We start from the raw sequence: 12699 nt of genomic DNA, 5'->3' as shown, positions 1-12699 counted from the left end.
CCTCAAAGATTTAGGTCTGCCATGAACAATGACTTTTATGAAGGAGTTATTAAGTACCGTACCCTATGTCCCTCTTTTCTTGCTGATTTACCCTCACTGAAAAAGAAAGGTTTTTCTTTTGTTGAACACTTAGAATTTTTGGACTGGCATAACCTTTTTAAAATTAAAAAGCCTATTTATCCTCTGTTAGTTAGAGAGTTTTATGCTAACATGACATATCATGAGGGCAGTGTTCATTCTTATGTTAAGGGCAGAGACATTATTTTAAATGATGAAACAATTAGTGATTCTTTGAAGTATACTGATGTTGGGCCTTGTGCTTATACTTCTGTTAAGTGGGATGAAGGAGTTGGTATTTCTTTCAATGATGCTCTGGCTCATATTTGTGAATATGTTTCCTTGATTGATAGCATTACACCCACTCACAAAGCTCTATGATATGAACGTACTCAATTGCACTGTATTGTTAACCACATCATACTTCCTCAAAGTGGTTCATATCAAAGGATATCTTACACTGACACTCTTATTTTGTATGCTTGCTCACTAAAACAGAAATTCCATTTGCTTATTTGATGGTTAGATACATGTTTGACTCTGTTAGAAGTGAGAAGACAAAGCCCTTTCTTATGGCATGTTTCTAACTTGTGTATTTGAGCATTTTGGTGTTGACTTGTCCAATGAGGATTATAAAAACATTCATATCTAAAAGGGGGTGGTTCAGTGAAACAGCAAAAAGGACCTACTCGATCTGAGAGGGTGGTTCTAGATGATGAAGATGATGAGTTCATTCCAGAGGATTCTCCTCCTCCTTCCACTGAAGGCACTTCCATATCACTGGACAAAAATCTGCTCTGTTGAATGTTGTTCGGGACGTGGTCTAAGAGTTTGTCTCCCAATCCAATCACATGATTGCCATAAGTAAGGAACAAAGGAAGCTAGCAAGCAAGCATGAAAATTTTCTCCGGAATTCAAGGGATAGAATGGCTATTTTTATGAAGTTCATAGACAATCTTCAACAAGATGAAGAACATGCCACTGATGCTAAAGAGGAAGCTGATTCGAAGGGAACTGGTTCAAATGCCTAGATTTGTCTCATGATGCTGCTGCTGCCTGCTCATTTTTTGTCTCATGAATACTGTCTCTTTTGTTGCTTTTGAACTACTTATGATATTTCGGATGACTGTAATATTTTAACAACTGTTGCACTTATTTTAAATTAATCTGGTGTTTTTAGGCTGTGCATTAACTTTTTTTGCAGGTTATATGGTGCGGTTTTTTGCTTGAATTTGCCTATTTTCCACCCTTGATGACAAAAGGGGGAGTAATAGCGCATGAGTAGCAGGATTGTGAATCTTTGAAATTGCTGCTACTATTTTGTATGTTTGAATGTTGATTGCTGCTGCTATAATGTTGTGTGATTTCTTGGCATAAGATTTGGAAATTGATTTTATGTTATATCAATGGTAGTCTTAATGTCATATCTTGATCAAAGCATGATCATTTTCTGAAATAATCTTTGTCAAAAAGTGCTGATATGACATGTTGTATTTTGGGCTGGTTTGGTGTTGCTGGTTACTTAAACTCCTTTAGTCAAAATTGAATTATATGCAGATCTTTATTGTGCTCTCTATAAGTATAATGTAAATAGAAACAAAAAGAAGAGCATAAATCTAGGGGGAGCTACCCTTGAAAAGGAAAGGGGGAGCAACACAAAAGCAAGCAACATCATTCAAAGTGAAGTTTCTTAACCTTACTAAAATTCATTTCCTTTGATCAATGTTTAATTATGTTTGTCATCAAGGGAGAGATTGTTGAGTTAAGAAATTAACTAACATAATTGATGATGACAAACATTATATTATTGGGTTACTTACCCAATTAGTTTTTTATTATTTTGGTTTAGTGATGCAGGCCAAAAATCAATACAACAGCAGCCCAATTGAATGGAAAATAAGAAACAAGGCTGGTGGGCTATAAATTATTAAACAGCTCAAAATGATTCAAAGCAAATAAAACCAGCTGAGCCAAAGAAATCAAACGCTTGCTTGATGGATATTCGATCCAAGCCCGTTAGTAAGCAAATCCCTCCAAGTTGCTTCTCTCATAACAACGTTCACTTTTTCTTGTCTCAGTCAGAAATCAGAGAAAGAGAGAGAGAAAGCTTAGCCCCTAAGTTGTTCACCAAAGAAGCGAGAAAGAGAAGGCTTAAGCAAAAAGGTTAAAGTCTAATCACCCACATCAATCTGTATCAAGAAGAGGTCAGAAGCTAAAGGTGATTTTATTTCCTTCCACATGCATCTCATTTTCTTCTCTTCATCTTCAACTCTCTGCCACTCCATATTGGGATACATGGGAAATATAATCTCTGCTCTTCACTACTGTGCATCCACGGTCACAAGTGTATCTTGGGGACCAAGTTGGTTTTCAATGGCTGAGATAGGGTTTTACCATTGGAAACATTTGTTTATGATGACTTGTGGCTTTTGGTAAACTAAGGAGGTCAGAACCAAAGTTCCTAATTTGAGGAAAAATGGAAGACAGTGAAAAAGTGAGTTGGTGAAGCACAATGCTCAAGGTTTGACCTTGGAGAGAGCAACTGAGTAACATGCAAGGAGTTACAAAAGAAGATTTCTCACCATTCAGAAGCTAAGGAGAGATACCCATTGTTCTTGAGGTGTATGTTCTGAGAAGAGCTCTCTGAAGAAGTTTATCTACTTGGACAGTGCTTTTTAGTCAAAGGAGCATTCTGCCATAATGAAGAACTGAATCTGAGGCTAGCAAATCTGGTTTATCACATAGCAAAGAGGCTGTTGTAGAGTCAATCTACTTCATGTTTAGCAGATTGTAATTTACTTTTCAATGTTTATTTTTCTGTAATTTCTTGAGGTAAAAAGCTGAATGAGAGAGTCAGTGAAAGAGCCAAGAGAGAAAAAGGTTGAGAGATACACATGAGTGAAAAAGTATAGAGTTATTTCAGATTTCTTTAGGTTAAGTCTGTGTCTTGTATCTTGTACCTGTGAGGTACCCCTTTCTAAGTTGGGTTAGCACTAAGAGGAAGAGTTAGGTATTAGCATAACCAAGTCAAGTTAGGTTAGAACTTGAGTGTGAAAGGATTGTGTTAATCCTGTGAAATTGGTGTATGTATAACTATAGTGGAAATTCTACCACTGTTGTGGTGGAGACTGGATGTAGGATGCATTGCACAAGGGCAACCAAACCAGGATACATGATGGTGTCAGCTTTTCTCTTTCCTGATCTGTTCTGTTTTCTGATATTCATGAGACAAAACGAAATTGTCTCATAAATTTTCCGCTGCTGAGTTCAAACATAATCAGAATTGAAAGCTTGCATTAAAGGGTTATTTCAGTAATATAAAAGGTCATAGATTCAACCCCCCATTCTCTAATCCTTCTACAACCTTCATATTTATAACAATATTATTTAGGACTATAATGAAAGGTTTATTAAATCAAAATCTAAGAAAAAATATATTATTATTAATTAATTAAATATAGAGAATTGTTACCCATATTATCATCATTTGATCTGTTACTTGAACCAGCTCCGCTGTTATTATGAGTATCTGAATATTTAGAAAGTTTATTATTAGTATGAAAATATTGTATTTTGAGAATTTAAGAGTACATTCAGTAAATAAATTATACATAAATGGTACTAAGAATACAGTAACATGAATATATTAGAGAAAATAATTCAAATTAAATAATAAACTAACAACATAAATTTATTAATTGGAAGTATAACTTAGAGTACTTGACACAAAGTATTGATGAGCGGCGATTATGGGTATATTTGTGATATCTTCTAATAGTGTTGGATCACTCGATATATCAATTTGTTTTCCTCGTCTAATACTCTCTCCATAACTGGCACGCCTTCTGGCCAGGTGTTGTTGTCAGTGTTCTTCGCTCATGTTTTGTCTTCGTCGCCTGGCATAGTCTTGCCAAGTCGGTCGACGACTTCCATGTGAATCTTCCATTGGTGTGTTGTCAACTGTAATCAATCAAAACAACCATGTAAACATATTTTCACACTTATATTTAATTATGGAAAGTAAAGTATATTAGGTTTTACGTTATATTTGCATGAGAAGATGGACAAGAAATGAAAGAAGTTTTTCTATTCTATTATGCATAGAACGTAATGTGAGGTGAGATGAGAGAGAATAAGGAGAGAAAGAAATAATTATAGACGTTACGTGGATGTACAAAATAAGAGAGAACGTAAAAGAGAAGATGAGATAGTGGGAGTTTTTTAACGTGGAATAACTGATATATAGTGGGGTAGATAAGAAAGGACAAAATTGGAAAAAAAATTTGGACACCAAAACTTGTTTTGCCATTATATATTGTTATAGATATAGATTATAGATAATCTGTTGCGTCTTTAATTTACTCTTTTTCTCAATGAATCATTGAATCAAGTCCCATCTTGCCTAAATTTGAAAGTTATGATCGATCAAAATATTAGCAGAGCAAAATGACAACGTTGTCATTTTAGATGCGCCTAAAAATATCAGTACGGCCACTGTTAAAACAAGCAAGTGTAATTAAGATGAGATAGTTAAGGATTATAAACACATCTTTGTATCCCATTTATTGAAAATTTTCATGAATCTCTCAAGTCCCAACTCTAAATGCCCATTTTTGTTTTCCCTTGTGAATACAGCAAGTTTTGAGTTATATTAACAAAGTTTGATACATCTTGTTGTGTATTCATCTCGTCCTCTACACACGGAAACATTATACACACTGTAATCATTTGATATGTATTGATTTATTGTATAAAGCATAAATAGCACATCTAGTTCTGTTAAGTGCTACTCTAAGGAAGCAAAAAAGAAAGAGAGAAACAAAGAAAGGGAATATTATTTTTGTTATTCTTGGTCCAGTCTCCAATGATATATTTCTTACAATTGGAATCGATGCACAACACAGAGGGAATTGAGTTTCTCAAAGACTCGTTAATCACAGTAGTCATCATACATTTTCCTTTTTGGTATAAAAAGGTGCTGCACGCATTACACATGAGGCCAATGCTTCCATTCTATCCCAACTAGTTATGCAGCCCCATGCTCCTTGCAAGGAACATTAGTGCAGCGACAAACAGGCCTGCCAGAAGCTTCCCAACCATTGAAGCCGCGTTCCAAGACCATGATGTTCTTTATCCCGGCATCTTCCTTACTCTCCTCAAGATAATTGACAAGCTTTCGAGCACAAGTTGGTCCCCGAACCTACAATACAGTATAGTTCATACCAATTCCAGCTCAGAGACACATTCTGGTATGGTATTATATAAAATGGGTAAAGGAATTAGGAAGACACTAATGTCACAGAAATCTTATTCCCTGATATGGCAATTTAAGATATAACTAAGCCTAGATAGAACTATGATCAATCTTTTATAAAGCAAGTTATGCATATAAGAAGCTGATCAATAAATCAATTAAATCGCATTTGAAATTCTACAACAAGAAGAGTAGAAGATCATCCTAATAAAGGAGAATCACACATTTAGAATAGTAAATTCAGATGTGCTTTAACATCAGTCTTCTCTATAGTCTAATCTATCATCTCAGAACGACTTTTCCAGCATAACACGGTTCTACAAGTGTATGTGGCTTCTAATGTTATTATTCTAAATGAATAGTTTGATATCTGTACCGTGCAGTCTGGCACATAAGCGATTCTAAGCTTAGGAGGCATCTGTACTCTGTACCTATCCCTAAAACTGGAATTGAAGTCTAAAATGTGAAGTGGTTAGGCATAAATGAGGGTTGAAGAGAAGAGAGAGGGTACCTGGCTGAGAGCACAGTGGAAGACGAGGGTGTCTTTGCCCTTAACCTGGTGGAGAAGGTTAGGCATGTTGTCGGAGAAAGTGTCGCTGGGGAAATGGAGAGAGGAAGAGATGTGGCCATCGCAGATCCTCTCCTCGTCCCTCACATCAACGATCGCGATGTTGGGTTGCCGCCGAAGAGCCAGAAGCTGCGATCCAGTTATGTACGTTATGCTGCGTGCCATTTTCCCCCTTTCTCTTTCTCTCCTATTCTCTTCTCTTCTTCCGTTCCTTCTTGCCTCCTTCTCACGCTTCTTTTTCCTCGCTCCTCACTCAAAACCGCGTGGGCTTCTTCTCAATTCAATTTTCCTTTCCTCACTTTTTTGTTTTTATTTTTGGGTCTCACACACTCACTCACTCACTCACACACTCACACACTCACTCACACACACTAACCTGGCCACCACTGCTAGGATTTGAACCTCGTATGGCTCGTGTGGCATAGTTTGAGGCAAATACCTTTACCACTACATCACATGCCTCAGCCACCTTTCCTCACTTTCGAATTTGGATTTCTCAGACCCAAAATCAATTTCCAATTAAATGGATTTGGATTTAGAAACACTTTCTACTCCATTTTTGGCTATTTGGGTCTGGCTAAAAGGTCTCTTTGAAAAAAAAAAAGAAATAGAGAATGTTAGTCACGTGATTAAAACAGTCTTCGTCTAGCATTTAAAGGTAAATTTAAAGAAAGAAAAGCCCGTGTACAATTTTCATTGGAAATTCCAAAAAGAAGAGAGTAGGCAGTTTGGCGCCCGAGCGTGTGTTGGCTGGTTGGTTTCCCTCCTCGCAGGCTCTTATCACCCACTTTAGGCTTAGGGCTACCCATCCACTTCATTTTCCGGTCACTCTCTCATGGACAATCCCTTCGACCACCATGTTCCTCCGCCACACGCCACCGTCACCGCAGCTGACTACGGAGTCTCCGATGACGACGAGGACGAAGAAGAGGAAGAGGAAGAGGAAGAGGAAGAAGAAGAAGAAGAAGAAGATGACAACGAAGAGGACGAAGATTCATCGCCTAGGGCTTTGCCAGTGGCTCCTTCCACAACTTCTAATCCACAGCCAATTGTTATCACCGTGGAATCGCAGTCTCATAGCAGCTTCGGAGACGACGACGTAAGCAACAAGCGCCGCAAAACGGAAGGCCGAGAGGCGTCGTCTTCGTCTTTGGCAATTGATGGCAGTCAAGGCAGCGAGTGGAACCGCACTGACATTGACGGCCTCTTCTGCCCTATCTGTATGGAAGCTTGGACCAACAGCGGCGACCACCAAATCTGGTTCATCCGCCACTACACTTAATTGGATATGTTAATTGTGAAATCATACTCACTAATTGTTGATTGGTATGCTTGACGTGATTCTTTGGTACTTTATTTGGTTCAGTTGTCTTCCTTGTGGACACATATATGGTATGTCTTGTATAAAAAGATGGCTTCAACAGCGACGAAGTACAGGCAAGGTAATTGTAGATAATAGATTGTCATATGATATTTGAAATTTGAAATTGATATACAAATGCATATAAAGATATTAACGATTCAGTGTTCTTGTTTTATGTGTTATTTTATTTCATTATAGTGTCCACAATGCAATATAAAATGCTCATTAAAGGATGTGAGGAAGCTCTATGCATCTCAAGTAGTTACTGTTGATGATGAATCTCAGAAGGTAAAGCTGATTCTATTTGCATTAAAAATTTTGGAAGTTGCTTTAAGAAATTAATTTGTCTAAATGGATCTTCTTTTGTGGCAGAAAATTCGGTCGCTTGAAGCCAAATGTGCTGCGCTGGAAAGTAAGGTAGCATGCTGCTGGTGAAAATTTTCTTGCTTTTACCGTAACAAAATAAAAGACCTTGCAGTTTTTTTAGCTATATGTATCTACCATCTAGATATTTTAATCTCCACCTCTCTTATTCCTGGGTTTGCTCTTTTTGGGCTTGGATTCTGCTGGAATTTAAGGGGCTAATATTCCAACATTGTTTGTTAAGAAAATAACTCAATTATCAATATGTTCTAAGGGTGCTGATTGGTGTGCGAAAGAGGCTCTATGGAGGAAAAGAGAAGCTGCATACCGTCTGGAAATTCAGAAGCTTAAAGCGGTATCCCCTATTCATAATCCATAATTGTAAATGATACCTGCCATCTGATCACTGAGAATCTACTGTTTTTATACGCATTAGGTTCGCTATTTTGGTACATGCTATTAATTTATTTTTTATGGCACATGGAGCAAAGTTGTTCATGTCTCATTAAGTGTCTTGTTTTTGAATATCTTAGTACCTTTTTTCCTCATGCCCACTATTGTTGTAAAATGGAACATATAAAATAGCATCCTTGCTTTTGTCATTTATTCCCCTTGGAGGCAATAACTTGATATCTTCAAGTTTTTGGGTACTTCATAAGCATGTTGCAAAATAGCTATCATAGTTTTTAACAATTGCATGCTAAATGTTTAAGTATGAATCTGTATAAAAGATTTGGGTGAAACTGCAAATTGTATAAGCATTTCAGTTTTGATCCTTGTGCATGTATTTTAAATACTTTAAGTTTCTAGTTTTGGTCTTGCTGAGAAATACTAATTTGGAGCAGCTGCTACTGGATATGGAGAGAATGCATTTTGAACTCATAGATGGCACTCAGGATTATCAGTGGAGATCTGAAAAGGGTAATGGTCCTTCCAGAATTCAAAATGAGTACCTCATAAAATAGGTCCTAATTTGCTTTTAAAAAAGCATAAGGTCCTGGCAAAAAAAAAATTGTTTTTGAGAACATTGACTTACAAGCTATATATCTTGCAGAGCAAAATTTTAGCTTAAAGTCCCATGTAAAAGCATCTTTTTGCAATTTTGCATTACAGGTACGACATCTGTTATCTATTACAGTCTTGTCTACACCTGGTTATGTAGAAGGGTATTTATTCTGTTTATTTAAAATTTTGTTGTTATGCTCTTTTTAGAAAGCATTTAATATGGATGATGCACGAGTATTTGATATGGATGTATCCAATCAAATTTTACTAATTGCACGAAAGCCAAGGGTGATAGGTGGAGCAGACTTTCTAACTAAAGTAAGATTTTTTTACTTTGAAATATTTGATATATAGTATGTGTCTCTAATATATTCTTTACATGAAGGCTTTCCCTGTAATTCTTATGGAAACGTTGCTTTGCTGCCTTTCAGATGAGCTTGATACCTCCATTCGATATGGAAGATATCTTATTGCCTTCTACTACAGAGGGTATTAGAGACCTACATATTTCTCCTTCTGATAGAAGCCTAGCCCTCTATGCTTCAACAGGGAAGATGTTATCAGTGCTCAGGTATGACTGCATTACTAATTGGTTGTCTGACGTGGTAAAAATGTGGTCATTGATGTGGTTCATGCTATAACAGTGTGCAGAGCAAGAATACTGTTGTCAACTATGATCTACAGGTAGAAGTTTTGATCCATTATTTTGATTTCATGAATTAGTAATAATAAATCTGTTGATAGTAATGTACCAAAAGCAAAAGTTATTGCTAATATTATGTTTTACTATGCTTTGTGGTTTTCTACGGTAGTACTTGTAGATGAAGCTTTTCCCATTTTTATCAAAATATAGTAGAGAAGAGTTCAGAAGGTGAATGTAAGATATCCTCACTAAACCCAAGGAGATAGCACGAGCTTCTGAGCTAGTCAAATCTCTCATTTCATGTTTTACAAAGAATATCCATTAGCTGGGCACTCAAAGAAGCCAAGTAAATTACTGGAATTCCTCTCAGTTGTTTAGGAGTCTAATGAAAGAAGTGGATATTTCCTTCTTTAGTTCTGCCAAAGCCAAAATCTCAAATGACATATGAGAAAATTGTTAAATCTATTAGATTTCTTTAATTCTTTCCATTTCTGTTTTACACAGTTGTTCAAATGGAGTAATGATATTACCTGAACTTTGAACTGTCACAGAAGTTAGAGTTCACTATTCCTTTTGTGAGATTTTAGTCTTACTATCATTATTTTCAGGTTCCTCCTTGGTCGTGTTCTTGGGATCTCAACAGTTCACATTACATGTATGCTGGACTTCAGGTCAGCACTGTGGTTTTGTATTCATGGGATGTTGGAACTTCAAATGCTAATCTTTATATTTATCTATCTGTCCTGCAGAATGGTTGTGTCTTGGTGTTTGATATACGACAAACTGCAGGACCCATGAAGTCTTTAGTTGGATTGACTAGCAACCCTGTTCATACTGTTCATTCTCTTCTGCAAACTTCATGTCTTCCTAACTCCATCTTATCTGCATCTGCCGTTGGCCTTTGTCAGTGGAACATTGATTCTGAAGAAGGGTATGCTGTTTACGTTGTGTGGGGTGTAGTTATATGTTTATATTTCCTAATATTGTTCTCAAGTTTTTCCAGATGACGCTATGTATCAAAATTGTAATTGTTCAATTTTGAAGGGCAGTTGTGAAATTTTTCATTTTTATTCTGGAATTGTTTTCTAAGCTATAATGAAGTCAGGAAAAATTCTTTTTTTCCAATGTTTACTCCATCTCTATTCCTTCCAATGTTTCTTTTGTTGGTGTCAATTTTCCTTTCTGTTGGTTTTGGAAATGCATTACTTTACCATAAATTAATACTCAACTCTGGGAAACTTCTGCATGTTTCACTGAGCATTTAAAGCTTGGTATGAGATATAGTATATGATGGGTTACACCAAATTTACTCTGCATAATATTAATTTGGTACCGGCAGTCTGATGATGATGTTGATGCTAATCATGTGGAAGTAATCTTATGCTCTATTTTTTAAATCAACTGTGCTAATGCCTCCCTGCCTTTTGATTTTTCTTTTTAATTTTTTAATGAAGGCCATTCATGCTTCCTGAAACTGATAACCAAGGAGTTTGTATATCCCTTGCCTATTGCCCTAGCAGTGATGACATTGTTGTTTCATACCGTCCGAAATTTGACATGTCAATGGGTACGCAGCTTTCTCAACTATCATCCACTCCTTCTCAAGTAATTGGAGCAGGAATGCAGGGCTGTCATGTCTTATTCAAGAGACAGGGAACTGATTATTTCAAAAAGATGGGTTTCTCGAATGCCAATCCAAGTAAAATTCGATTTCCAAAACATGCTATTATAGACATAGAGGGTCAAAGAAGTTTGTTTGCAGCTGTAGATGAAGCAACGTTTGAATTGATCTTGCATGAGCTGCCTTCTTTTAGCGTCAACCAACGATTCAAACTGCCTGCTCAGGCTCGTGATATTAGGTACTCTCGGAGCTGTGGAATTCTTGGCTGTTTGAGTGAGACGACATTGCAACTTTTCTACACCAAAGTCTTGTGAAAAGGTAATTTTATTTTGCAATATTTGAAGAAAAATGGAGTTCTTTTTGTTTTATAATCATATGAACCCGAGAAAAATGTAGGTTGTCCTTAACCTAGAGCAGCAGATATTTATTGATTTGCAATTTTGGATAGAGCCTATGTATGCTTTGTTCGTTTTACTGTAAATATGCAATGAAAACTATAAGTGAATGAAAGATTGAAAAGTATGAAATGAATTTGTTAGGAAGAAAACCGCCTGTAATACTCCAATTAATTTTGTTTATTTCCATGTTTCCATATGCAAGGAGACAAATACCTTAGTAAACAAAAGTGAATTCTCTTATCCTTATAACCTTCAGTGACACGTCTCAATCATAAGCATAGTTTTCCATGGAAGAAATGTATTCATTCGGAAGTGATGTTAATATCAGATAGAAAATATGTTTCGCATATGTTCTGAGAGAGAGAAGACTACTTTAGTTAAATGCATTGTGATAGGTTGGAGTTGCATTTGTTGGGGCCAGCATCATCTTCACTTCACATCAATCAAATAACTAAGGCACCCAAGAATAAATATGAAAAGAATCAAAATGCAGTGATATGGGATTGGGTAAGAGAGAGGTAGAGGCCGATTATAATTCAACAATGCTTAGATATATTTCTTTTGTTTGGAAAACATTCGATCTTTGTCACCCTTAATGGTTCAAAAGCTCCAATCCAGCGACCCCATTTGTTTGTTCCGGGTATTAATGCATTATGGCCCTACGCGTCGTGCATTATTGTTGTCCTTGACCTTGAGCACACACTCAATAATCTATATCTAAATAATTTGAAGGAATTGTCAAGTTTCTCTACTTTATAGAATGCCAATTGATTAAATTACCATTTCAATGCCAGTTACTGTCGCAATCTTGATGCGTTTGTTTATGGCCTGATTTGTTTGGACATATGTATGCGGGTTAACTTTCACCGAAAGATGCACACCTTTTTAAATTTTTCGTGGACATGGGGATTTCAGTTAGTCACTTAATGTTGTGAACTTTAAACTTTTTCATTTACTCTAGGGAATTTGGAAGCAACACCCCTTTTAAAATGTCACTATTATACTTTCTATAAGTCCGTCTATTCAATAATAATAATAAATTAATAATAATAAAAAAAGAGCTAATATGTTTAACTAAATATAGAAATTAGGGTAAAATATTTTTTATTAGCGTTTGCAATTTTTTGTTTGATACATCTAACATTTAATTTCATTTAATTGTCTCTGACATTTTCAATTTGTGTCAAAGCTCTTAGACGTTTTTAATTGTCTCTAATGTTTTAGATGGAGTTAACATTCACAGATAATTTTAAAACTAATTGTAAACGTTAGAAATAAGATTAAATAAAATTAAATATTAGGTACAAAAAAATATTTTATCTTAAAAATTAATATTGCTTATTAAGATTCATGATAATAATTCAATAATAAACTTGATATTTAGATATGTTTTACAGTGAAAAATGCCTATTATAAGCAAATGATAG

The 12699-nt window shown here is 35.9% G+C and overlaps 2 protein-coding genes across 2 annotated transcripts; one reads left to right on the top strand and one right to left on the bottom strand.

Moving 5' to 3' along the window:
* Positions 1–4880: 4880 nt before the first annotated feature.
* LOC112754209 (dual specificity phosphatase Cdc25) lies at positions 4881–6220 on the bottom strand (the record flags this gene model as incomplete). The annotated part of the gene is given in 2 exon segments (XM_025801774.2): positions 4881–5257; positions 5823–6220. Coding segments are annotated over 2 exon segments (396 nt in total). The 3' UTR covers positions 4881–5083.
* LOC112754208 (uncharacterized) lies at positions 6214–11421 on the top strand. The gene is made up of 13 exons (XM_025801773.3): positions 6214–7139; positions 7246–7321; positions 7441–7530; positions 7615–7659; positions 7880–7960; positions 8451–8526; positions 8660–8718; positions 8818–8928; positions 9042–9181; positions 9255–9294; positions 9862–9924; positions 10003–10184; positions 10708–11421. Exons 1-13 carry the CDS (start codon positions 6715–6717, stop codon positions 11186–11188), a joined length of 1869 nt encoding a protein of 622 aa, XP_025657558.1. The 5' UTR covers positions 6214–6714; the 3' UTR covers positions 11189–11421.
* Positions 11422–12699: the final 1278 nt, after the last annotated feature.

This window comes from Arachis hypogaea, chromosome 16 (assembly GCF_003086295.3).
Source record: "Arachis hypogaea cultivar Tifrunner chromosome 16, arahy.Tifrunner.gnm2.J5K5, whole genome shotgun sequence".
In the NCBI taxonomy this organism is placed as follows: Eukaryota; Viridiplantae; Streptophyta; class Magnoliopsida; order Fabales; family Fabaceae; genus Arachis; species Arachis hypogaea.
Note: the sequence above shows the minus strand (reverse complement) of the source record. Positions and strands in the feature narration are given on the sequence as shown.

Excerpts from the sequence above, each read along its gene's own strand:
- LOC112754208 (XM_025801773.3), top strand. The coding sequence starts at position 6,715 with ATGGACAATCCCTTCGACCACCATGTTCCTCCGCCACACGCCACCGTC. Across the intron at positions 7,961-8,450 it reads AAATTCAGAAGCTTAAAGCG|CTGCTACTGGATATGGAGAG; the intron begins GTATCCCCTATT and ends AATTTGGAGCAG. Across the intron at positions 9,925-10,002 it reads ACATGTATGCTGGACTTCAG|AATGGTTGTGTCTTGGTGTT; the intron begins GTCAGCACTGTG and ends TCTGTCCTGCAG.